Here is a 27,248-nt window from a genome sequence, read left to right on the forward strand (position 1 = left end):
AGCTTTCACTGATGATTAAAAAACCTGGGGTAAAAAGAAAATTTGTCAAAAACTGTCATTAAGACGAAAGCAATATTCTGATAAGGCATTTTGTGGCACTTTAAGCTTAATTCCCAGATGGTTGCTGTATTTTCTGTTTCAATCTCACCTGTGGGACACTGGCCAGGCTCTGGAACTGGGTGCTACTTAAATGCTGTTGTTGCAAAGCAGCTGTTTGTAACATGAGATGCTGCTGCTGAGCTGCATACATCTGCTGAAGATACTGCGCTGCTGAACTTGGCGGACGATGCAAGGCCTGCTGAATAACCTGTGGATTTTAAAGTAACATCATCACTGGGACAGAAATAGAAAACGTGCTGATGATAGCACATTAAACCATTCAAGAACCTGTCCTGTGGCTGGTCAGATATACAGGATGCATTTAAAATTAGCATATATCAACTCAACAGTAACCAGTAATACACTACAACTGCTATAAATTGCTTTATGGATGTTACCGAAAAAGCAGATTTCTTCTCCCCTCCTTCACTCCCTGCCCCCCCCCCACTTTGAAAGAGGCTTAGTTGACTGTCAGCTTCTGGAAGCCCCTTTCAAAGCACCATCTCATGGACCACATTGAAAGGGACTCTACAAGTGTGGGGCAAAACCATCATATGAGGTCTCGCCCACCTGTCAAATCTGCAACAGCTTGGAGAAATGAAGATCTGGATTGCCAGCCAGATCCAGTTCCCCACCAGATATACAGAAATTACCATTGCTTGTCGGTGCTTTTGAATCATCCGTATTTTTTTATTATTATTGTCAACTACAAAATACCTGCACAGCATGTCGATCTGCACCACTATAGACAGATATCTGAGGTGGCTGAGTACGGGAAGGGGAGGATGTGGTGGTGATAGTGGTTGTGCATGTAGAACATGTTGTTGTGCTCGGTTCATTCTCCATAGCTGTGAAATTATTCTTCCACCTGGTAAGGGAAAACAAAAGAAGAACCAACGGCTCAAGGTAAGCAACATCCTAGTGTTTGGAAACCAGAGAGGAACATAGAAGCTGCTGTGATTCGAATAAGAAAGTGTGCTGGGCATTGCCCTGGGAAATGCAAGTTCAAATCGTGGGCCATCCAAGAATGCAAGTTACAATCGCTCACTTGCAGCTCTGCATTTGCAGAACAAGAAAATGGCTTGCCTCAAAAGACTGCTGTGGCTATTACCTCAGGAAGGAAATCACACCCCTTTGAAGACTGAGAGAGGGTGTTACCAGAGTAAGCTATTCAAACTAGTAATTACTGAGTAAGTTTATTTCAGAGTCATAATATTAAAGAAACAAAGTCAAGTTGCCCTATTAATTTGCACTGTACACCCAAAAAGTAACAAATAAAGAACTATTCCAGTTCTTCTGAGCCTAGACTACCTCAAAACCTTTTTTAAAAAATCCAGAAGGGATTTGCACTTGATTGGGAATTCTAGATTCTTGCCATGGTTCCAATTTCTGAAGATGGAGCATTTAAGAGCATTTTATTTGACCAAATTCATGCCTGCTGTCTTAAGAAATGCCTTTATGGAGCCCCGATATGAAGTGATGCTCACAGCAGTCTTGGATAGCCACTACAATAAGGTTGTTAATCTGCCCTTTATATCGGGATCCAAGATATCAATTCCTGAAACCTTACTATGGCAGAAATGGTTTGCTTTCTTTTGTATGATGCTAACAGATCTGTGACACATAAAGAGGCGCTTTCTGCTCTGGCTGACAGAAAGATTGGAAAAAGAGAGGTAGACAATATTGCAATAAGTTGCACTGGAGATTCAGATGTGTAATGGAAGTTAAACTTAGTATGAGCTAGCAGATGATACTTAAGAATTCTTACTCCCTTTCTTTAAATCACTGATGCATTGCTGTTGTATGCTGTATGTTATGATTTGCAGTTTGGCAAACTATAATGAAATTGTTATGGCCTTTGGTTAATGCAATACACTCTTTGATATGGATTGACCTTTTAAAAATCATATTGCCTTAGAGGGGGAAATATGATAAAGCAGATACTGCTATTAACTTGCATATGCTGGATGAATCACCCCACTGTAGTGCTGGATTTAGAGGAGACATTTAAATTTCTCCTTTCAGTCTAGCACTATGATGGGGATGAGTGTGTGCGTGTGTGTGTGTGTGTGTGTGTGAGAGAGAGAGAGAGAGAGAGAGAGAGTGTAGTGTGCCGTGAAATGGACAGTACTGTGTACTTGCATATATGGTGAATGCTGTTAGTGGTGAATGTGTGGCAAGTATGTCTGTGTGCTGCATGAGTGCAAGAGTGCCTTAGGTGCTGGCACACCTGTGCAATACACCATGTGAAAGAATATAGATCATTTAACACATAACTCAGCGAGTAACTCAGATACATCTCAGAATGTACACCCAACCAGGAGCTCCAGTTAATCCAAGCTGACAGATGTGCCTGTATCATACGTGTATTCTAAACTACCTGTCTGATGTATTCACACTACAGATTTAAGTATAGACTTGAAAAGTAAGAGGTATAACACGAGCAGCAACCCTAACTGTTCATAAAAGGATACCAAGCAGCACGAGCCAATCACTTTGATGGGACCTGCTGGCTAGCATAGTCTATTAAATATAGCTGAAAATTCCGATTTCCAATTTATAAATTCCGACTCTGTCTAGAAAACACAATTTTCCAGTTTGCACCTCTTTGGTATCTTATGCTTATCTAAGTCCTGTATACAGAAAACTACAGAATTCCTACACTTTTATTAACATTTCAAATTTTATACTACTAAGCCAAGAAAGCTGTTTCTTACTAGTTACAAACATATACATTATATATTACTCTCTACACACCAGCAACTACCAGTCTGCTCATTTAAAAAAAACTATACATTATCTTCTTGCATTAAGCATTAGCATATATGGAAACACTGGTCCAAGGTTGTTTATAAATTTGTCCTTCTTCCCAAAGAGATCAGAAAGGTGTTCATCTCAGGACTGCCCTTTGAGGAAGGATGGGCAATACACTGTGGCCTTTTGAACCTGAGTTTTGTGCATTTGTTTTTCCAGAGACTCTATAACCAAAGATTGTAACTGAGTGAATGAGGCTAAACAAGCTGATGCTGAATCCAGATTAAGATGGAAGTGATGCTTCTGGGTAATCTTACTGCTCTAAAAAGGGATGTGTTATGCCTGTGATAGATGGGCTGGTAATCTCTCCAACCGACCAGAGGGGTACCTTTGGATCAGGACACAAAAGTGTATTATCAGGCTCTGACTTGTTTTCAGAGCACTGTTCCACAATTTTGTTTTATGTGGGTTAGGGTTAAAGCTGACTCAGAAGCTACAGTTGGCTCAGGAGGTCTGTAGCATACCTTCTGATAAATATGGGAATGCAAGACATATTGTATACAAGATGAAAACATCACCTTCAAAGAGTGGGACCATTTTTTCTGCAATTGTCTCAAGGCTGCGGAATGGTCTCCCTAGCAAAGTCAAAAGCCGCTCTCTTCTCATTCTGGAGGGGATGCAAAACTTGCATCCTAGTGGAATTTGGCTGCTGCTTGTTTGTACACAGCAATAATTATGTTTAATGGTGAATTAAACTTTTTGATGCATATTTGTTTTATTATTTTCCAAATACGGTTTTATCTTATTTAACATAACAAAACTTAACATTTGGATAGCACTTTCAAGTGTTCAAAGCACTCCACGTGCATAATTAAGTGCTAACCCATGCAAAAAAAACCCCAAACGCTGTCAGTATTATTATACCCCCACATAGCAGGTGGGGTGGCCCAGATAAGAGCGGCTTCCCAAAGGCGACCTACTGCGAGTTCATGGAAAAGGCAAGAGTCAACTTAAGAGACTTCCTGTTTCGTAGCTCCGTCACGACACCAGCACCTCCCGCGTGTCGCTTGGGATGATTGGGGGTGGGACCTGAATAATTTAAATAAATAAAAACGCACAGCCTGCAGAAACACAGAGCTGGAAGGGACCCCGATACCTAGTCCAACCTCCTGCAATGCAAGAATATTTTCCACAAAGTGGGACTCGAACCCAAGACCCTGATGTTCTACCGACTGAGCTATTCCAACAGCGCCAGCTTTTCCCCAGAGCAAGAGGGGCCGAGCTTGGTGCAATCCGCACCTGTTGGATTTCCACCTGCCAAGAGTTTTTCATCCATTTTGCAGAGGGAGAAGCCTCTCTGCTCTAACCACTAACAGACGCCGCAGGAAAATGCGTAGACACGGATAGATATACAGAAGGATGGATATAGAACTGAAGGGAGCACCAGCTTCCAGCCAGTCAGCAGGGCCCGGCCTCCCGCTCCCCTCCCGTCCTTAGGCTGGGCCAGGGCACTCCAGGGGTCGTCCAGTCGAGGCAGCCCTCGGTCTTCGCTGCCAGCGCCAGGAGAAACCGGTGTCTGGGCCCAGGACCTTCCCCATTCCCTACCTGACAAAGCCCAAGGGGAGGCTGCGGCCTCCACCCGCGAGCCCCGGAGCCAGCAGTCGCCGCGCAGCAGCAGCAGCCCCTCAGCAGGCCTCTCCTTTCCCCGCGCACAGCGCCGCCCGCCCGCGAGAAGACGCGCCCGCTTCGCGTACAGACCCTTCACACCGCTTCCGCCATGTTCTCGCCTCCCTCACAGGGAGGTACCGCGCATGCGCCCCTCGGCCGGGAGGCCGGACTCGGGTCGCACCAAAAGGTCGCGGCGTAGGAATGGGGTGCGCGAGGGTTCTTGCGGCGCCGCTCCGGCCGTCGCTTTTGAAGCGCGACCCTCTTTGTGTAGACATATGCTGGGTATACAGTTGTGTAAGGCGGCGGTGCGGGTTGCGGGGAGGCAAAAGCATTCGGAGGTGTGTTTTTTTGTTTAGCTTAGGGAAAGGGATGTCTAACAGCAAACGCTGTACATGACTACTCGGAGGTATGTCCTATTGATTTCAGGTAAGCGGGTGCAGGGTTGCAGTGTGCAAGGGGAAGTGGTAGAGGCTTTTAAAAACTAGTATGAGGTTGTGGACTGAGGAGAAGAAGAGGAGGAGTTTGGATTTGATATCCTGCTTTATCACTACCCGAAGGAGTCTCAAAGCGGCTAACAATCTCCTTTCCCTTCCTCCCCCACAACAAACACTCTGTGAGGTGAGCGGGGCTGAGAGACTTCAGAGAAGTGTGACCAGCCCATGGTCACCCAGCAGCTGCATGTGGCGGAGCAGGGAAGTGAACCTGGTTCCCCAGATTACAAGTCTACCGCTCTTAACCACTACACCACACTGGTTTTTGCTCCCCCCGTTTAGACAGGGCTGCAATCCTGTACATACTTGCCTCCTGTGAAAGTCTCACTAAATAGGATTTGCTTCTGAGTAGACATGCATAAGAGAACACATAATATTAAAACTCGCAGCAGGCTAATGAAACGAACTGTGTGCCCTTGTACCCCTGCTTGTGAGTTTCCCTTGCGGCATCTGGCTGCCTAGTGTGGTTCATATATATATATTCTAAGCACTAATTGAAATACTTTCATAATAGACAAATTGTAATTATGCACACGTTTAGTTGGGCTAACTGAAAAGTCTATAATGCAGCAGATGCTTTTAATGTATGCAGTTTGATCGCTGCTAGCTGCAAAAGCAGCTGAGGTATTAAAAAAAGGGTTGTCAATGATCTCAAATGTGCTACCTGTTCATGCAAAAGTCCTCAAGCTAAGGTAGGCTGAGCAGGTGTGGGAAGCCTTTGGTCTTTCAGATGTTGATGAACTAAAACTCCCATCATCCCTGGCCATTGGCGTGTTGGAGCTGATGGGAGTTGCCCTTCAGTAACATCTGGAGGACCAAAGGTTGTCTACACCCAACTTGCAGCAATGTAACATAAGCTCCTTTTTGTGTGATTATCAAGTGCAATTCACTTCATGTTTTCTATTTTTTTAATTTGTATTTGTTTATTAAATTTTTATACCGCCTTTCATCCAAAGATCACGTGGATGTCCACAATATAAAATGAAAACACAAAATTCATAAAATAAAAACCCATAACCCCCCCTCCCACAAACACATTTAAAAGGCCATAGAATATTAATCAGTCAAAGGAGTAAATCCCTATGTTCAATGGGACTTACTACCAGGAAAATAGGAGTGCATTGTTAAATACTGTTTTGCTTCTTGTGATTTGAAGTGGGAATAATACGGGGCTCATTTGCTGGCATATATTTTTTTCATCCAAAAAAGGGAAGTCCAAAGATTGAATGCTCAAAGCTTTCTACTGTAAACGAGCTCTAATAGTTCAGTTTCTCATTCATCCAAGGTGCACTGCTGACATTTCCAGTCCAGGTAAAGACAAATCCCTAATCCTCAAACAAGCCTAAGCGCGTTTGTGCACATACTTGTAAATGTTTATAACCCTGTTTGGTATCCTCATGCATCGCAGTGTCATAAATCTCCTCCAAGCCGTAAAATCGGGGCAAGTGTCAGAACGCGCAGGCACCACAAAACACCTGGCCCTTGTACAGCGCTGCCCGCCAGCTGCCTTTGGAAACTCCATTACCCAAAATTCTCCGCGGCGGAGGTACCCCTAGCACTCGGAAGTGTCCACCGGATGCTATGACCGGTACCAACCTATAACGAGGCTCTGCGGAAGTTTTGTTTTCATATGGCGAGTGTCGGAGTTGAGGTCCGACTCAGCAGCGTTTACCTGCCTTTTGCCCAGTATTCAATGCCCTTGCGTGGTGGTACAACCCATTTGCTAGGCACGAAAGAAGCCGGGGTCGAGGCCAGGCCAGACAACGAGCCTGTCCCCAGTCTCTCAGCCTTTGAAAATGAATGGCATCCGTTTACGCACAGACCTATCCAGGGTGTCCCCTAGCGCGCAAGAGATGGCGTCGTCCCTCTCCCCCAACCCCCCCATAAGCCTTGAGAAATAGTTTATCCCACAATTCCTTCGGGTCGCTTCCGCTCGGGGAGCTCGGCGCGTTCTGGGAGGAGGGTGGGAAGGATGGAGTAGGAACGGAACCTTCTCCCTCGCGCACGCGCGCTGAGGCGGCTCGAGCCGAGCGTACGTTGGAGCGGCTCGAGGGAGGGAGGGAGCGGCGGCTGGCTGACTGGGGGCGGGCGGGAAAGGGAAGAGTTGTGAGGCGGCGGCGGTGGGTGCGCGCAGCTCGCTCCCTCCTCCTCCTCTCCTCTTCTTCTTTTTCTTCTCCTCCTCCCGCTCTTCCCCCTCATTTCTTCCTCTGCCTTCCGCAGCTCCGGGGTGGGGCTGGCAGAGCCGGCGGGCGGGGCCGGGCAAGGCGAGGGGGCGATGCCGACTCAGCGCGAGAGCGGCAGCAACAGCGGCGGCGGGAACAGCATGTCTCTCCCGGGCCTGGGAGGAGGCGGGGGCGGCTCCGGGGGTCTCGGTGGCCCCGGCGGGGACAGCGCCCACCAAGTCCGCGTCAAGGCTTTTTACAAGGGGTGAGTAATTGGCTTGGAGGAAAGCGGTTGGGGGGTGGGGGCGGGGAGGCCGACGAGACTATAGACTTGAGTAATATGTGGGGCGGTGGGGGGGGTTAGGGCGTTATACTGGGGTTGTGGGGAGGATGAGGCGAATGGAGTGGCAGAGGCGCGCCGCCCTCCCTTGCGAGAAATCATTCAGTCCCATAGATCAGCTGTCGGTTCAGGAGGGAAGCAGCTCTTGTTCCACACACACAGTCTAATTCGTGGGGTTTTATTCGCGCACGATGCAGGCGGAGCCCACTGGCTTCGGGGGAAGGAAAAGAAGAAAAGGTCGGACCTGACCTTCGCGAAGTTGCCAGTCATAGGTACCCTCCTGTTCAGAAGCACCGTACAAGTTGCTTGGGGTGGAGGAAACGGGGAAGGAGGGTTGTCTCCCTGCCCTGCTTGGTGACATATGGCCGAGTGCGGTTGGACATTGAATGCTTCTCCAAATTGGATGCTTGGTCCCCTCCGCAGCCTTGGATTTCCAGGTGTTGTCCAGGTGCAGCTCTCATTATCCAGAGCCAGTATTGGCTAGTGATCGAGGGCGAAGGGAGCTGTGACCCAGCAGCTTGGCTGGGGCGAGATACAAGGTGGGGAAGCAGAGTCCTTTTCTTGTATTTTCATGAAGTGAGAGCCGGAGTTGTATGTCCTGGTTTTGGGGATAGGGAAGAAATGGGCTCCACACATGGTAGGCAAATCTTTCACAAGGTGGAGGATTCAGGGATTAAGATACCTGGGAAGAGAGTCTGTAGGAATGGGAAATGGCCAGTGGCGTAAATTTCAAGTGTATGGAATGAAATGCAGGTTGCTTCGAATGTGAGGGGGTTTGCACGCCTTTGACTTCTATCTGCTGGGTAGCTATGAGAGGTTGGGTGGCAGCACATTATCTAGGCATGGAAATTGTAGTGACAGTTATTATGGGATGGGCACTGGGGGTTTAATTACTGGGGGAAGAATGTTGGGAAAAGGTAAGATTTATTGCACCTAGCATGGGGAGCAAATAATGATTCTACAGTAAGGTGATGTGTCTCATGTTCACTGCTCAGGATGCATCTGTGAGGTACAAGAGAGTGCTGTATTGTTATGGGGGAGGGGAAGGCATGAGTAGGAGGATTGCTCATAGGGTGAGAGAAGCATGCAGAGATCAGAATTCCAAAAATGAAGCACTGAAGCTGTGGGAGTGTAGAGCTTCATGAAAGTATTTAAGGAAGTGGATGGAATCTGTGCCATCTTTTGAAATAGAGGGCTAACTCAGAAAATAAGGGGCATTTAGCAAATTTCGGAATATGGATTGAAGCTAGACTGTATAAGCTGAATTACCAGTAGTATGCATGGTGCAGTAAATTGTGGTTCTCTATTTATGCTTCATACCAGCTGAATGTGGAATCTTTGGATTTCTCTTGGTAGATGTGGCAGTTCATTATACAGTCTCTCCCTGCCCCCAATTTTTGTTGTCTTTTTCTGTGTAGTCACTTCTCTGCAGTAAAATATATTGCAGGTAAGTGATGCATGTCTTGGAAATCCATAGGTATTTTGGTTTTTAAAGAAAAAAATCTGTCCTGCTCTTCACCCCATAGTTGCAGTGCAGATTACATCATTTCCAGGGCATATAATAGCAGACCAGTTTCACAGTTCAACAAGAACACAATTAAAATTCAACAATACAAAAGACATATAAAACTAAAGGCATATTTTAAAGCTGGATAAGCTTCAGTAGGTTAGTTCTTTTGCTAGAGAATACTGATCAAAATTAATATAGATCTGAATAGGAGCTGGTTCTTGAAACTGAATTTTTGAGATTTTCTTTGCTAGAGTTCTGTTAGTATATCTTGCAATGCCAATAGTAGAGATACTGGTTCAGTAAAATAATGTAAGTAGCAGTGTATAAGAAAGACCACAGAATTGAGTTGTTGGACAAAGATTTAGTTCTGTGGGTGGTGTGTAACTACAGAGTACTTGGAGAACATGATTGCAGCATGCATGAAGCTACAGAAGCATTCCTCCCTGGTTTGGTTTGTTTCCCTCTCCCTAGAACTAAAGTTGGAAAAGGAGGAATTTGCTTCTTTTGAATACGGTCAATTTTTGTATACTTATAATAACACAGAGTATTTAAGAACATTTTGGTTAGGTAGAAGGGATTCTAGTATTGATTTCACTTTCAATTTTTAGCCATTGTTCTCACAGCTGTGTAACAAAGGTGTTCATACCCCAGAGTTTGGGGATCTGTGGTTGATTAAAGAGAAGTTGCTATCCCACTTTAGGATCATAGAATTGTGGAGTTGGAAGAGATCCCAAGGGTCATCTATTCCAACTCCCTGCAATGCAGGAATCTTTGAGAATTGAGATAATTCTTGAATGTTTGACTTAATACTTAGAAGTATCAGTTATTGTGACACAAGGAGTTAAGATGATTTGCTGGCTAGATCTCACATGATGAGATTGTTTTTAAGAGGATTTTACTCTTGTCAGGGTTTTCAGAAGCTGATCAAGTAGACCAGCTTTACCCAACCTGATGCCTTCTAAAATGATGTTGGACTATCATCCCTGACAGTTGGCCAGCAACATCTAAAGGACTAGGTGAAGACTGAAACAGACCCTTCCAATTATGAACCCTTTGTATTACTCCTACTTTCATATTATAGGGCCAGCTATACTTTATCTTACTACGTAAGCAGTCCAAAACTGTCTGTGGTCACATGCAAGTTCTGCAGTAAAGCACCCTCTGTTTCTGATTTACAGATTATGATGATTAGAGGGATCTTTTTCTGAGCACAGTACCGGTATATGTTTGGGCTGATGGGTTTCAGTAAATTCACTTTCATTGTGTTCATCAAATCCATTTACTAATTGCTATTGGTAAAGCCCATGTGACGTTCATATTCTGCAAAACCAAAGTACACAAATGTATAGTGTAAGGCTCCGAGACCTTTTGATTATTTTTTAATATGCCACTCTCTATGTTTTTTTCATTTTTCTAGAAGTGGCATGGGTAGAATATACATGTACTTAAATAAAACATCTGGGCTAGTGAGTTCTATTAACTAATTATGTAGACTGATGAAATACTATTTCTTCATCTTAAATATGCCAATACAATTTCAGTACCTGCCCTAAATTGTGTTTTTTTAGTGAATGATTTCCCCCTTTTTGCTGTCCTTGTGTTCATGGGCATCGTTTTACTCCAATACCTGCCCTGTATTAAATGCATTTAGTATTAATTGATTAAATTGGCAAATGAATAAACTAGTTCTGGAGAGCATCAATTATTTGTTTTTGTTGTACATCATCATCATTATTAAAATATTTATTTATATCCCACATTTTTTTCCTGACAGGAACTCAAAACAGCTTATAGCAGGTATAGTATTAGAAAGGGCATTTCTCATTGTGAGAGTCCAGTAATGTGTATTCTATGATGACACTTGCCAATCTGGTTTTTTTAAAAAATACTTGTGTTTAGAATAAACAATAACAGCCCTGCTTTACAAGTGGGGACACCCTTTTAATTTAAAAAAGCAACTAGATACTGTGGACCACAAAACTATGTTTTGCCTGTTCACAGTTTTGAAGAAAAATGAATGCGTCATGGAACACACTCATGTCTGCTTTCAGCTGCTGTTTTGAGAAAAATAATCACATTTTTTCAGACAGTGGTAACTGGATGAAGTTTTATTCTGTGAACATCTCCTGGCAGCATCAGGTTTCATCGCACAGCTGGTTCTGTGTATCCTGATACAGGTTCCTGGTCAACTAGGTATAGTTGTTACCGTAAATAGGCTTTCTCTAAGATTTATTTTTTTATATGCTTCTATTCCCTACACTTGGATATTTTGGATAACTATTAAAATCCTGCTGCTTAGTAGGTCTGTGGAATTCAAATAAAGATAAAGCTCAGAGCTCTCAACAGTGTGATCATTTTTGTTCTGCATTATTAACCTAAGGCTAAGCAGTAAGTCCATGTCCAGTGATTATATATTGCAAAACATGGGACGAATGGAGGCAAGTTTAGCTAATTATTGGAGGATGACCACTTTGTTTTTCTGCCACTCCTTGTTGTCTTCCAGTTGTGCTGTTTTCCTTAAGGCTAGGGTCTCGAAGGAAATATTGACAGTAATGGCCATTCTACTGCTTAATTTGCGTGTGGTTTGCTAGCTTTCTGCTTTAAAGGACTAGTATTTTTGTGTTTTTATCCTGTAAGCTGCCCTGCGATCCTCAGATGAAGGGCAGTATATAATTTAAATAAATAAATAAATAAAATAGATCTTTAAGAGTCAGACCTGCATACTCAACTGAACAAGACTGTGTCCAGTTGTGTGTGTTACAGTGGTGCCTCGCAAGACGAAATTAATTCGTTCCGCGAGTCTTTTCGTCTTGCGATGTTTTTCGTCTTGCGAAGCATGGTCCGTCGCAACTGCGCCTCTTCAAGTGGCTTTAAGAAAAAAGCGAACAAACTCGCAAGACGTTTTCGTCTTGCGAAGCAAGCCCATAGGGAAATTCGTCTTGCGAAGCGACGCAAAAACCGAAAAGCCCTTTCATCTTGCGCATTTTTCGTTTTGCGAGGCATTCGTCTTGCAGGGCACCACTGTATTCTGATCAGCTGGCCATTGATGTGGCTCAGCTTCATTGTCTTACATCTCTGGATGTTGATACATAATGAGGAACAAGTGGTATAAAACTATAACAAGGTGGTTCTTAACTCTAGCATTGATAAATAAGGTAGACAGAAACTATACTTCTACCTGTTGTTGTTTTTTTAATGGAGATCACTACCATTTATGGTGGGAATGGTCTAGTATTGGGAGAAAATTAAATTCATGGTTAATATAAAATTCCGTTAGGAAATTATGTTTTATCCACTGCTATATGGAGGGGCCAGTTCCTTGAGTGTGCAAATAAGTGGTGTCTTAAAATTTTACTGCAGCTATTTTTTGTGGTGCTAGTTTATTAAGATAGGGGATTTGGGCATTAGAGACAAATTAACACATTTTGTAATGAAATAAAGAAGACAGAAGCAGAGCTACTTCAAAGTTAATTGGAATCTTTAATTGAGTACTGTAAAAATGATAAAATTTATTGAAATGAAAGACAATACTCAACATTTTGTTTTTAAGGGAAGAAGTTTCTTGTGGTAAAATAAAAATGTTCTTATGTTTTCTAATTGCATATAAGTTATTCATTCATTCATTTCATTTATGAATCACTTTCCATTTATGAAAGGCTTTCAAATACAATACAGATACAGGCTGGGATTAAAAATTAATTATGTTATGGAAGTTGTTTAGATTTTATTTAGGAAAAATAATTAGTTAAAAGAAGGTTAATGTGCATTCCTTCTTCTGTCTCTGAACATACAGTTTGTGGTAACTGAAGTAAATATTTGTGGAATGTGCTCCTGTCTCTAGCTTCCTTGAGAATTTAGGTTGCAAGGCAGTGTGTATGGGTTTTACCCAATGACTGACTTAGACCAAGCTTGTCGCTCTCCTTGTAATCATAGTTTAAGTAGGAATCTGTTTTTAGGGCTCTCACTAAGGTAACTATAAACCTCTGTATTCACAGTAGGCTTTCCCAGATAGCTTTCTTAGAACTGTATGCCTTATCTAGCAGACAAGATAGAGGAAAGCACTTCTTGACCACATCACACAATCACTACAGAACTTCAGTGTTTTAATAAAACTACTACTTCTTCGAGAATTAGAGAACTAAGAACATTTGCATTTGCCTCATTCATAACAAAAGGGGTTTGAAAGAAATATTTTTGAAGTTTTTATTTCTAGTTAACCATAGAGTCAAAACATTTTCTTCTAAAACAAGTGGAAGGTTAAGTAAGCAAACATGTCAAGTCAAGAAGAGCAAACAAAAAAAGGCAAAGGCTTTCTAAGGAGGGACTCTTATTGTGAAAATGCTCTCACCATTGCTCACTAAGCTCAGCCTGCAATTTTAACCCTACTTACCTGGGGATAAAGTCCTTTGATTTCAATAGGACTTCTAGTAGATATGGTTAGAGCTACACTTTTAATGTAATATGCCAGACAAGACCTTCTTCCTAATATAGAGGAATACTTACAGGTGGTGTTCACTGTAAAATTATTTATTTCTATTTGAAAAATGGCAGAATTGGATAATAGCTCAGTTGGTAGAGCATGGCAATCTTAATCTCAGGATCATGGGTTCAAGCAATACATTGTGCAAAACTTTCCTGCTTGGACGAGATGACCCTAATGACCCCAACTCTACAATTCTGTGATTCTATGATTTTATCTTCACCCGAAATTATTAACTGGAAGGAAATTTAGAAACTCTGCACACTGAATATAACAGCCTAAGATTTCTAGTCTGAAACACGTATATTTGGTGCTTTACAATTGTGTTGGTCTCTAGAGTGAGATCAGTTTAAACTTTGTTTAAAAACTGTTTAGACATCTGTTTTGTGTGTTGGATATTTAATGCTGTTGATCTTAAAATGTCAGGCAAGAGTAGTATAATGTCATTTGCAAATTGAAAACTTAAGATGTTTTGTAACTGAGGTCACTAATACATGGGAAATTTTCCTTCAGATATTCTGTTAACTTCCACCTGGGACTATAAATGCAGTCTATGGCAGATTAGTACATCTGGAGCTAAAATGAGTCACATAGGGTGTTGGTTCATGATCTTTGCATAAATAGGTTAACAAACTGGAATTACGTTTTGTGGAATTAGTTACAACAAAAGATGCCATCTTTCCCCCAGAGATGGTTGGCCTATAATGATCGGAATTAAACCTTAAGTCTTACAATATTAAATACTTTGGATGATAACTAGTGTTAGTCATAATCTGTGTACAAATATTGAGCTCAATGCACTTAAATACAGAAGTCCATGGATTTCACTGGGTTCAGAGTCTGGCTATCACCAATTATACTTACAACATGCTTGTCAAATATATGTTGTACAGCTCTCCTCAGACCTTGTTTAGCAGATAATGTGTGCTTTGCAAGATGCTACATGCATTCAATTCTGACATGCTGTTTATTTGTACATTGTTGCTACACAAGAATGCTCCTTTCTAATCTACTATTATGGCCAACTGCATTAGCTATTTTAGTACATCATAATAGCCCAGTTCGTATGTCACATTAAACCAGTATGCTTGTGTATGCTGCTCAAAATTTCTCACTCTGCTTCTCTTCTGCATTTGCTGCTGCTGCTGCACCACCACCACTGAGAAACAAGCCAGAGTCCCACTTGTTGTGACATCTGAAACCAGGCTCATGGCTTGTTAGGGGGAAAACATCAAGCCTGCATTTAGACACCTCAACAAGCCAGAATCTGGTGTGTTTCTTGGCTCAGTAGGAGTGTTTACCATCATGCTTCTAATTCACGTGGAACCATAGTCTTTTGACTGTGGTTTCATGAACTGTGGTGACCTGTGTGTTATGTATATGGCTTGGTTTCAGTCTGTGGAGAGAAAGCAATGGCAAATAACTCATGCCTATTAAACTGGGCTAAAGCTGATACTGTTATTCTAGCTGAATGCGATTATAAATTGTTGCTAATTATTACTGTGGAATAGTCAAATTAATAAACAAGTTCACCAGGTGATTGACTTTCACTCAATGGGGCGTCCTGCTGCCACCGCGCCACAGGAGCCCGATTTCTGTTCTTATCCTGAAGCAAAGTTATTAACCTGAAGCACTATTTCTGGGTTAGCGGAGTCTGTAACCTGAAGCATATGTAACCTGAAGCGTATGTAACCCAAGGTACCACTGTATTTTAATGCAACACAAACCTATCATGGTGTATAGCCAGACTTGGCTCAGAGATAGCAGACCATGGTTTGATACATGAGTAAGTTAGCATAAATTGACAGCTTAACCTAAGTCTCAGGGTTGTTGTGAAGACAAAATGAAGAGGGAGCTCACTGAAGGAAAGGTGAGAGATAATTGTAATAATAAATAATAATATTTTAAAGCCCCTTTTTAAAAGTTAAAAACTATTTGCAATAAGAGATATGTTTAGAAGGAAATATAGAGGCTACCAGATTTCGTAAAGTTTGTTCTGATTAGTAAAACCCAACCAGTTCAATAGAACTTAGTTAGAAACTAAGCTCTGTTCAATTTATGCCATAGCTATCCTACTGCCAAATCTGCTGAATTATTCCAAATCCTAGCAAGACCAACAGTCTTACACACCCAGCAAGACTGCTAGTGTTTTCTCCACAGTTCTTTGCCCCTCCTTTAGCAGCACACTGCCAACACACACAAAAAACTTCCAAGGACATATTTTGCAATATTATTCACATTTGTTACAAGTGTTTTATAATGTGATTCTTGCAAGCCATCAGAAAGCCATATCTTTCAGAGCCCAGAACAGAAGAGATAGAATCCATCCCATGTTTAAAGTTGACTTTAAAATGTCACTGTATGGGATATTCTTGCCAATTGGTCATTTACATGTATATTTAATATAACACTGTGGTCACATCTCCCAATTGGTTCAACAACACTTAACATCTCTCACTGAGTTCAACATTTGCATTTCTCAACAATGGTTGGAACACATATGAATCCAGTCTGTGTGAGGGTAGTTGAAGTCACCCATTACTACAAAATTTGCCTTTTTGGATGCTTCTGTGATTACATTCTGCATCTCAAGTATGAACTGTGTAGCCATGAATTTGTTTCATCAGACTTGAAAATGTAGGGTACTTAAAACATGAGAAAAATATAACATGTATAATTTGTATGGGTCTCTTACGAACTGTTGCTAAGCATCCACATTTTATGGGAAATACTTTTCTATAGTCTCATTAAATACCAAGTATTACTTTCTGAAACCTGAATGATGCCAGGAATCAAATTAGTTAAGAGAAAATGAAAGTCTGGTTAGGCTGCTAACTATTTCTGTGGTACAAGCAGTGTTGTAGAAATCACGAGCACCTTAACAGTTGAGGTTGGTATATAAAACAGAAGTTCTTTTTCAGACATGTGCTGGTGTGTTGCTTAGAAACTGAACTTTTGTACCAGGCCTGGCTTAGATAGCAGGATAGACATTAAGAATAATGCATTCAAGACTCAAACACACAGGTAAACGAATGCATGTGCATTGACAGATGGAAGCAAATAGAGTTGATGCAATATAAATAGGTCCTTAGTTCTGAAATTAATAGACTATTTGTTTGGACTCTTTCCAGTGACATTATGATAACCTACTTTGAACCTTCCATCTCCTTTGAGGGATTGTGTAACGAAGTTCGAGACATGTGCGCCTTTGATAATGAACAGCTTTTTACCATGAAGTGGATCGATGAAGAAGGTAAGATGATACAAAGCAGAACTACTTCATAAAATACTAGTATCTTCTACTCAGTGCTTTTTTCTCGGGGGGATGCAGGGGTACACATACCCCTAAACATTTTGTGAATCTAAGTTTGGCCTCATTAAGGGGCAGTATTTCAATATGAGTTGGAAAATGAGAGTACCTCTAAACATTTTTTAAGAAAAAAATCACTGCTTCTACCTAATATCCCAGCTTTACTTCCCAGGACCAAAGTCGAAAGCATTTTATTTCATCTGCAGCCTCTATTTGCCAGCAAAGAAAGAAAGAAAGAAAGAAAGAAAGACCATAGCAGTCTATTTGAATTCTTTCATATGTCTGATGTAGGCATGTCAGTTTTCAGAGCATTCCAACTATAAACATGGAGAAGGAGAACTCAAGACATCTTAGTACTGTATAAAGTGAGAAGTTTTAAGATTCTCTGTTCTTTAGGGCAGTAAATTCGATATGCTAATCTAGTTCATTGTCACCAAATTATATGTAATATGAACCAAGAAAGATCATATTCCTTTCCTAAGCTTTGGCATTGATTTTTGCTGTTTCTGTCATGTGTTTTGATTGTGTCTTATGTAAATGCATTTTCAAGAAATGCCTTCCTTAGTTATAGGTCACTTATTCTTCCAAAATAGCAAACTTTTTAACTATTGCCTGCAGAGGAAAAAAGCTTTCCTGTGTGCTGGTCAGTAAGTTACAATAAAATCATTAGCTCAAGCAGCCGCAGAAATGTACCACAGTTAAGTTTTGAGGGGGAATATAGAGAAAGAGTGTGCCAGGAAAAACACATGCAAATAAAATTACAGGATTGGAAAGCTGCAAAACAAGTTCCTTATTTTCCCAAATGACTTGCAATGTAAACTTCCTGGTATTTAATCTCAGTTCATAGTTCCTAGTTCAGTAGAGAAATTATGTGAATTGAAAGTATACTATCGTTGAGTTTCTTTATTTGCATTGGTGAAAGTGACCTAGACACCAGACTGGATTGCAGCCATTGCTTCCATATTTTCCCACTTCTTTGCACTCATGAGAGCTAGAGTCCTAAGCTTTGTAACAAAACTAAGATTGTAGGGTTGAACAATAAACACACCCATGAGTCCGCATACCTGATGTGTTACACTTAATGTAATGGTTTTGTAGGTTGTGAGTCATTGATGATGTGTTCATACTGGAGTGTAAGAGCACAATGTCATCTTCAGTTGACTGTTCTTCCTGTTTCCTTCATTCTGAAAGTAAGGATTTTGTTGAGATGGTGAGGTGGAGCAGGCAACTTTTTAACCTTGGCACACCTAGAATCATTGTTATACAAAGTAAACATTAATTCTGGTAAGCACTAAATATCCTCAGGCATACTTAAGAACACCTGCCCACATGTCTTTTCTTTTTTGTTCTTTGTTTTGCTAAACTTGTACCACAATTGTTTCTTTGCTTGGCTGAAGAAAAACAGGTTTGTTCTCTTAGTATCCCTGAATGAAAACTCTCTTCTGTAATTGCTACAATTCATTTCTGTGCAATATTCAGTGTCTGTCTTAGATGGCCTTGTTTAATCAGTTTTGAGCACAGTACAAAGGAAGAGATGTCCTTTAGCTTTGGGTGCCAGTTGTATCTCAAATGACTTAGGATGAATTCCCAAATATACAAATGGTATGTAGGATGGTGAAAAACATATTTTTTACAGAAATTGTGAAGTTTGATAAAAGAGAGCCATTACATCTTAAGGGAACCATTTCACATAGTATTATGTATCTGTAAATCTGAGTTTGCTGATATTTTCAACAAGAAGTTGTTCTCAATCACAACTCTTCAGCATGCGTAAAGGTAAAGGGACCCCTGATCATTAGGTCCAGTTGTGACCGACTCTGGGGTTGCGGCGCTCATCTCGCTCTATTGGTCGAGGGAGCCGGCATACGGCTTCCAGGTCATGTGGCCAGCATGACTAAGCTGCTTCTGGCAAACCAGAGCAGTGCACGGAAACGCCATTTACCTTCCCGCCGGAGCGGTACCTATTTATCTACTTGCACTTTGAAGTGCTTTCGAACTGCTAGGTTGGCAGGAGCAGGGACCGAGCAACGGGAGCCCACCCCATCACGGGGATTCGAACCGCCGACCTTCTGATCGGCAAGCCCTAGGCTCTGTGGTTTAGACCAAAGCGACACCCGCGTCCCTTCAGCGTGCATACATGTCTACAAACTTGTTTGTTACAGTCATTAAATGTTTGCATGTAAAAATCTTAATGCGTGAAATGGCTCTGAAAAAAAGCTAGTTATTCTTTGTGTAGCTGTGAGAATAACTTTAGCCAGCCTTGAACACAAAGAAAGCCCTACTGGATCAGGCCCATGGCCCATCTAGTCTAGCATCCTGTTTTTTTCTGGTGGCCAGCCAGATGCCCATGGGAAGTCTATAGGCAGGGCATAAGCACATAAGTTTTCTCCTGTTCTTGTTCCTCAAGCGGCATGCTGCCTCTGAGATTGGAGGTAGTATACAGCCATCATAACGAGTAACCATTGGAAGCCCATATCCTCCATGAATGTAAGCCTTGCAGTTTGTTTATGGCTTCTTTTATTGGCATATAAAATAGATTAAATCCGCACCTATAAATCTCAAAGGATGGGAGTGGGGAGGAGGAAAGTGTTTCTCGAGAACTATATTCTTTTTAAAAGACTCACTCTATCATAGAAAATATTGTGAATCTGATATGCTAATGCAACTACAAGAAACTTACTTTTAGAGGAAAATTGGCACATATTTAGTTTATCCTGTGAATGTGGGGGTGTAATGACAGATTTTGTTTGCTAGGCTTAAGTCAAAATATTTTTAAAATAAACAATTCATAATTTTCCTTCTTTAGATTGGAAAGCAATTAGGTAGTCTCTCTGAAACATGATCAAGAACTCTAAAGAGAATATTACCCTTGGTTGTAGGAATATGTTAAGGAGCAGCTTGACTCAAGTTGAGTTGTATTCATTGAATGAATTCATTTCTCTCTAGGGGATCCATGTACTGTTTCTTCTCAGCTGGAATTGGAAGAAGCTTTTCGGTTGTATGAACTAAACAAAGATTCAGAACTCCTAATACATGGTAACATGGTATAATACTGTTTGTGTGTGTGTGTGTGTGTGTGTGTGTGTGTGTGTGTGTGTGTGTGCTTGCATGCATGAAAGAAGGAGGGACAGAGAGGAAGGAAGGAAGGAACATATTCTTCAGCCTGCATGAATGACCTCTATTTTAATATTTAAATGTTCATCAGCTTTGTTTTTTTAAAAACACTTGTGTGCAAAGACTGAAGGAGCAAGTTACCGTCGATTAGGGATAATTGTTGTACATACCATATTTGTCCACCTGCCTTCTTACCATGCAAAAGGTTTTCCGGGGAGGGAATAAACAAAAACATTTTTAACTATACTAGACATCACTTTGGCACATCCACTCCTGATTTGAGGAGTGGAGAACACACAGGCTTTCCTCATTAGTTTTTTGTTTAGTGCTAATAAAGTTAGTGCTAGTAAAGTTCTGTTGTACTTGAAACAACTATCGTTACAGATTTTACACTTCTTGCTAGTAGGAAGTTGAGTGGGAGAAATATAAATGCCATGGATAACGTTTTTATTTTTATATGAATGCTAATTACCGTTCTGAGGCACTTATGTGATCCATTCTTAATTGAAATGAGTCCTTTAGAAACACATTTGGAGATGGCTTTTGAAATGTGACTTCGTATATGTGGCCTGCATGTGCCCTAGATGTCACTGAATGCTCAATTCTCTCCTTTGTAACTTAGGGCCACTGCTCATGCAACCAAGCAGTTTGGCACTGTTTTCTGATGCATATTTTATCTTTTCACATATCATTAAAATAATAGCTAATGTAGTATTACTGATTTCCCCCCCCCCTCCCCCAGTGTTTCCTTGTGTACCAGAAAGGCCTGGAATGCCCTGTCCAGGGGAAGATAGTAAGTATAATTATTTGAAATATGCAGTGTTATCATATTTTTAAAATCTGGATCCTTGTTGTGTTTTTGTTTTTGGAGTGAGTTGTTTGTTTATACTTATTAAATATAAATATACCACTCTTCATCCAAAGATCTCACAGCATAAAAATCAAAATGAAAACAGAAAATAGATAATAAAACAAAAACAAATAACCTCATTCTACAAACACATTTAGAAGGCCATAGAATGTTAATGAGACAAAGGCCTTGTTATTAAGAACTGTTTTCACCTGCCATCTAAAAATATGTAATGAAGGTGTCAGACGAGCCTCCCTGAATTTTACCTAAATTAAAAATATACATAACTTTCAATTTTATGACTGACTGGGGAGTACAGTATGGTGGTTAATCAAATAAACTGTGACCCAAGAAACTCCAGTTTAAATCTCACTTTATCTGTGGTGTTACTGATGGTGATAGGCAAGCTGGTAACTATCATACAATTATGCTTACACCCAGGATCCATAACATGGGGATAAAAACGCTAGCCAACCTTCAAGGCCAGTTTTAAGGCTTACTGAGATTATGTGATACGCAGGAGTAAAAACCTTTATAAATACAAAGTAATTGTTAAATATTTGGGTAATCTATTTACATATGCTTGACTTGCATAATTCTTGAAACTGGGCTCAGTTTGATAGCTAGGGACAAAGCAAGCAGCCTTCTCTGGAGTTTTTGTGTGATTGTTTCTAATTTCTCCCCCTAGAGTCTATTTATCGTCGAGGTGCACGGCGATGGCGAAAGCTCTATTGTGCAAATGGTCACACTTTCCAAGCCAAGCGATTCAACAGGGTAGGTTTTAATAGACTTTACTGAGACTGCTCTTTCTTTTGTAGTTAACCTCTCTTAATAAGTATCACCTTTTCGAAATGGACTTTGTCCTCCTGAGATATTAAATGCCTTTTTATATAAGTACTGATAATTAGGAAATAGACCTTAAAAGATCAAATTTACTTTGTCAGCTGCAAGTCCAATCAGAGTTTATTTAGTTTTCCATATAATAAAACTTCATCTGTAGGACTGTTTATTTCTGAGCACCCTGTGGTTTTCAACTAAATGTGCTGCTTTAAAAATGTGCGAAGTCCTTTAAATGGGAGAAAGCTTTGCTCTTGAGTGTTTATGCTGGGATTTCAAAGTATTGTATTTAAAGCCCAACTTCTACAGAATATTGGGCACCCTTATTTGTTAGTACAGTGTACCCTACAGATGAGTCCAGTGATCATGGATAATGAAGGATCCTGACAACCAAGGAATGTTTATATAATGCTTTATAACATACAAAGTGCTTCACACATAGTAACCACCACATTGAGACAAGCGTATTTCTGTTTAAAAACCCAGGAGATGAGCCACCATTTCCCTGATGCATGCAGCCCCTTTGACTTGTCCCTTCACAACATAAGCAGTCAGTCATGGAAGCCTCTAAATAATATTTTCCTATTCTAACTGAAACAGGAAACTGTGATTGCAAAAAGAAGCCAGGGGTATTAAACCAACTTCATATCATATCAGGCACTCTTGGATGAAACTGATTATCTTGACCCATTTTAATCTGGCTTCAGACATGCTTATGGGACTGAATGAGCCTTTGTAGCTCTGCTAGATAACCTTCATCACGAGGTGAACAGAGGGAGTGAAACCCTTTTGTTCTTACTTGATATTTTTGTCAGTAGTTTTTGATAACCACTGGCAGTTGTATCCTTTTGAACCAACTCAGTGAGATGGGTATTGGAGGTGCTGTTTTACAGAGATTCAACAAAACTTAAAATTGGGTATTTTTTATGCTCAGAATTTGTTATATATATTATCATTTAATCAGATTGGTTATCTCGTCATTGCGTTATAAAAATGTGTATATTGTCACAAAGCCGGAGAATAAATAGAGAGGGGGAGAAATAATTTTTTAAAAACAAATTAACAAAACTGAGCATTTTAAATGCATGTAGTGGGGAACTTAATTTTACCATGAGAAAGCCAGAAACAACACAAAAAGAGCACTTGTGAGCTATTTACTTTAACCATAACTTCAGAGCAACAGGTTACCAGAATTTTCAGTGTGGTATTTTGTGAGTAGATACCCTATTGCATGTGTCGTAGTTTGAGAATATCTAGATACTCTTAGTTAATGGTCATTTGCCTGTTTGTTTTTCAGAGAGCTCATTGTGCCATCTGCACTGATAGGATATGGGGACTGGGACGCCAGGGATATAAATGCATCAATTGTAAACTCCTCGTTCACAAAAAATGTCACAAATTGGTCAGCATAGAATGTGGCCGACACGCATTACCACAAGTAAGTGATATTGATACCTATAACCTTCTCCAATGTGCATATAAATACACAAGTATACACAATGGTTTTACTAAGACTGTGATGGGGACTTGGGGTGGGATTAGCCTAACATGCCCCATTAGTGTAAGCCCTGTGCTAAGACTTCCACATGCAATGGGGCTTCCCCCCATATCCCCAAAATAGGCTCTGGGGGTTGGAGAACCTCCAGACCAGTGTGCTGGGGGAGGTGAGGGGGGCGGTTCTGTTTGACAAGCTGATAAATTTGTACAGATGGGAAAACTGGAAGAGCACAAAAGCTGAATGCCACATTCGACTTTCACTTCTTTGATTCTGGTTTTGATATCTGACGTTGCCTCACTAAAATATAACACAGCTGGTTTGCTTTACTGTTCTGTGAAAGTGAATTTAGATGCCAATATGGGCACTTCATCTTGCTTGATTTTGGTAACTAAACGATCCTAGCTTTTGAACTTGAGGTGTATATTTTGAGAACCCACCTCATTTTTCTGATTGTAATTTGTTTTAAACTGTTTTTAATACTGGGTTTTATTGTTGTGACCAGGCCTGGGACCTTACTGTGAAGTGTGGGTAATTATTATTAAGTAACAACAACAACAATTATTTTGAATGAATTTTGAATTTGTGTTTCAATGAATGAAATACAAAAATTGTGAGGCCCTTAAATTTTGCACCAGACCTTGTGGCTTCTGATCAAAGATTTATATAGTCTGGTCTGTGCATTAATTATTTTGAAGAATGACCTACTCTGTTTAGTGGGATTTACTCCCACGTACAAGAGCATAGGATTGAAATCTTAGATTTAGACTGCCAATTTTGCAATTTGAGACAATGACATAGCTCCTTGTAGAAAACAGAAAAGTTGTAATCTTATTCTTTGACTTTTTGTAGGAGTCTATGGATCCTTCATCAGTGCATCTTGATAACATGGAACCAGGTAAGAACAGTGCTTTCTGTAATTATATTGAAAGGACCAAATGTGACCCCCCCAAAAAAAAACGAATTAGTGCTTCTTATTTGCATAATTGGACCATAAAGAAGGCTGATCGCCGAAGAATTGATGCTTTTGAATTATGATGCTGGAGGAGACTCTTGAGAGTCCCATGGACAGCAAGAAGACCAAACGTATCCATTCTTAAGGAAATCAGCCCCGAGTGCTCACTGGAAGGACAGATCCTGAAGCTGAGGCTCCAATACTTTGGCCACCTCATGAGAAGAGAAGACTCCCTGGAAAAGACCCTGATGTTGGGAAAGATTGAGGGCACAAGAAGAAGGGGACGACAGAGGACGAGATGGTTGGACAGTGTTCTCGAAGATACAAACATGAGTTTGACCAAACTGTGGGAGGCAGTGGAAAGCAGGAGTGCCTGGCGTGCTCTGGTCCATGGGATCACGAAGAGTCGGACACGGCTAAACGACTAAACAACAACATTTGCATAATAATTTCTGGGTTTTATCCATCACTGTGCATGTTCCACTTATACAGCAGGACTTTCTTGGAACAGATTTTGAGGGTTCAAGGGAGAGGAAGTTCCATCGTGCAGGCAAAAGTATGCTTCATGAGCAGAATGGTGGTGTTGAATACAATCTTCTATTTTTTAAATCTACTGTGAGCAAGAAGCAAAAATGTATATTCTTCACTGACTTTAAATGAATCATTTATTTGTGATCTCTATATAAAACCATCTTTAGAAGTGTGTTCTATTAACTGCAGGGAACGGGCACAGCCCTGCCTACCCATTTAATTTCATGTAATTTACTGTGTGGTTCCCTGCGGATGTACAGAAGATGACTTTGTAATATGGCCGTGTTTGGGATAATGCAGCAAAATTAATTAATTTGTAGGACGTTCTAGCAGACTTTGCTAGTTTACCATCTTAGAAGCATAAAAGCAAAGAGGAATTTCTAATCACTTGCAGAAAGGAATTGCATTTGCCTGTACTGTAATTTTGATATTATCTTTACATTTTTTTACTTTTAGTGATTCCTTATCATCCTTCAAGTCATGAAAGTTTGGACCATGTTGGTGAAGAAAAGGAGGTATTCTAATTGTTTTATGTCTTGGTTTTTTACTAAGTTATCTGTGCATTTCTGGAATACTAAGAAACTTACCTGTAACTTCCAACACAACATATGCAGCTCAGCCTATTGTTAATAGAATTTTTGAGGTCAGGAAAGCTCTCAAAGATCTGACAGTATTACCCAGGGCAATTCTATTTAAATGTTTCCATCTACCCATAGGCAACAAGTATTAGAGAAAGTGGTAAAGTATCTTCCAGTCTGGGTCTCCAAGATTTTGATCTACTTCGAGTTATAGGGAGAGGAAGTTATGCAAAAGTACTTCTGGTTCGGCTAAAGAAGACTGAGCGCATTTATGCAATGAAAGTTGTGAAAAAGGAACTAGTAAATGATGATGAGGTGAGTAGTATTTCTGTTAAATGAACTGTTCTTTAAATTCTGTTTTATATGAACGGTGGCATATTAGATGTCAGATAACTCCCCTGTAATTTGTGATCAAGTTTGGTTGTATTCAGAGTGGCACCTCTGAGTTTGGTTCTTAACAAGTTAATTAGGTTTTCCTCTAATTAAAACTCTGTCAGCAGTTTAAAAGATATGGAAATGTTGGACCAAATCTCCTTTCAGGAAGAGCCCTTCCTGTTTATGTATAAAGACAATCTTGGGTTCTCAGGGTTAGTCTCTCCGCATTGTGACATGATAGTTTTCTTAAACTATTTCTCAGACTTTTAATACACATCTGTATTGGCAAACCTCAAATAACTATTTGTGCTTAAAGACATTGATGGTATAAATGCATTTAAAGGAAGCTATCACCATAAGCAACTTAAAGACCATGGGGAGTTTAAGCCTGTTTTGAAATTGCATTGTTGTATAATTTTGGAAACAAAATTCAATTGCATCCTATGAATTGCTGAGTATGGGAGCAGAATATTTGACTTTAGAAATGGGTATGACTTCTTTCAGGATAATTAAGAATCTTATTATCATTGTTTGCCTACGAGAGCCAGGAAATCATATTTCTGCTTATCTCTTGCAAGTTAATTAATATTAGCCAAAAGTATTACAAAAGCAACTGTTCTGTGTGTTTTTATAATAGGATATTGATTGGGTTCAGACAGAGAAACATGTCTTTGAGCAGGCTTCAAATCATCCTTTTCTTGTTGGCCTTCACTCTTGTTTCCAGACAGAAAGCAGGTAATTGTGTAATATGATTTTTGTAGGTTCTTTCACTTGATCCTTTTTATAATAAGCCATTATTTTCCCCCAACACTAAGATATAATTAGCAACATACAGCACTAACACTTATGCAGTTTCATCAAAAAAGACTTGAACGGCAGGTTCCTTATGATCAGAGAAGATGGCTGTAAGGAAACCTTGAGCTGCAAAAATTATTTTCAAAAGAGAGTTGTTGAACAACGAAGCCATCCGTAGAATAAAGGATAGTAGAATGAAATGTAAAAACAGCATGCAGAAGAGCTGGTTTCTAATTGGGAGTAGGAGAACTATAGTTAATGAAGGTGGAAGGATGGAAACCACGTGTGCAGAGAGATCATTGTGTTAAAGTTTGAACACAGTACAGATAAGGAGAAAAGCCAGAATGTGCCAAAACATTTGTTTGCTTTGTCATTGAGTGTTCAAAACCTAAGTAAAATGGATTACTATAATAAAGAAATTGCTTAAGCATAGGAAAATACTTTGAGGAGTGGTGAAGTGAATATAATACTTCAGTTCAGGCATCCCCAAACTCGGCCCTCCAACTGTTTTGGGACTACAGTTCCCATCATCCCTGACCACTGTTCCTGTTAGCTAGGGATGATGGGAGTTGTAGTCCCAAAACAGCCGAGTTTGGGGATGCCTGCTTTCGTTGATCAAATGTCTTGAAAACAAAGCTGCATACAGGAGACACACATGGTGTGATATATTTATTAAAGAAGTTGGTAATGCAAGGTTGTAAAATAGGAAAAGAAGGAGGAAGGTGATAAACAAGCCTTGAATCATTTTCTCATAGTGGCTTAGGTGCTGCTGTGTCACGTACTTCAGTGTTTCCCAACCTTGTGCCTCCAGATGTTTTTGGCCTACAACTCCCATCATCCCTAGCTAGCAAGACCAGTGGTCAGGGATGATGGGAGTTGTAGGCCAAAAACATCTGGAGGCACA

General features: G+C 40.5%; 2 protein-coding genes across 12 annotated transcripts in view; one reads left to right on the top strand and one right to left on the bottom strand.

Annotated features, from left to right (window-relative positions):
* PHC3 (polyhomeotic homolog 3) overlaps nucleotides 1–6,821 on the bottom strand; it is a 54,717-nt gene extending 47,896 nt beyond the window's left edge. For 5 of the 10 annotated variants that reach the window (XR_014564312.1, XR_014564313.1, XM_083739312.1 and 2 more), the window contains exons 1-3: nucleotides 4,459–4,666; nucleotides 817–967; nucleotides 149–307 (exon numbers count right to left, since the gene is read on the bottom strand). Coding sequence is in view for 6 of the 10 variants with exons in the window: in XM_083739312.1 (XP_083595438.1) it covers nucleotides 149–307; nucleotides 817–945 (288 nt within the window). In the remaining 4 variants the exon portion in view is untranslated. Of the gene's footprint in view, nucleotides 1–148; nucleotides 308–816; nucleotides 968–4,458; nucleotides 4,667–6,608 lie in introns of those variants that run through there. The other 5 variants (XM_083739313.1, XM_083739310.1, XM_083739309.1 and 2 more) reach the window with 3 other exon arrangements.
* The window catches only part of PRKCI (protein kinase C iota), a 32,788-nt gene continuing 12,114 nt past the window's right edge, over nucleotides 6,575–27,248 (top strand). The window contains exons 1-11 of one of the 2 annotated variants that reach the window (XM_083739561.1): nucleotides 6,575–6,645; nucleotides 7,233–7,439; nucleotides 16,636–16,757; nucleotides 19,761–19,850; nucleotides 20,671–20,721; nucleotides 21,467–21,552; nucleotides 22,913–23,053; nucleotides 23,963–24,008; nucleotides 25,053–25,111; nucleotides 25,313–25,489; nucleotides 26,187–26,284. In XM_083739561.1, coding sequence (XP_083595687.1) covers nucleotides 7,288–7,439; nucleotides 16,636–16,757; nucleotides 19,761–19,850; nucleotides 20,671–20,721; nucleotides 21,467–21,552; nucleotides 22,913–23,053; nucleotides 23,963–24,008; nucleotides 25,053–25,111; nucleotides 25,313–25,489; nucleotides 26,187–26,284 — 1,022 coding nt within the window. In that variant the 5' untranslated portion in view covers nucleotides 6,575–6,645; nucleotides 7,233–7,287. Of the gene's footprint in view, nucleotides 6,646–6,946; nucleotides 7,045–7,232; nucleotides 7,440–16,635; nucleotides 16,758–19,760; nucleotides 19,851–20,670; nucleotides 20,722–21,466; nucleotides 21,553–22,912; nucleotides 23,054–23,962; nucleotides 24,009–25,052; nucleotides 25,112–25,312; nucleotides 25,490–26,186; nucleotides 26,285–27,248 lie in introns of those variants that run through there. The other variant, XM_083739560.1, reaches the window with a different exon arrangement.

This window comes from Podarcis gaigeae (genome assembly GCF_964106915.1).
Source record: "Podarcis gaigeae genome assembly, chromosome: 5".
Classification (NCBI taxonomy): domain Eukaryota; kingdom Metazoa; phylum Chordata; class Lepidosauria; order Squamata; family Lacertidae; genus Podarcis; species Podarcis gaigeae.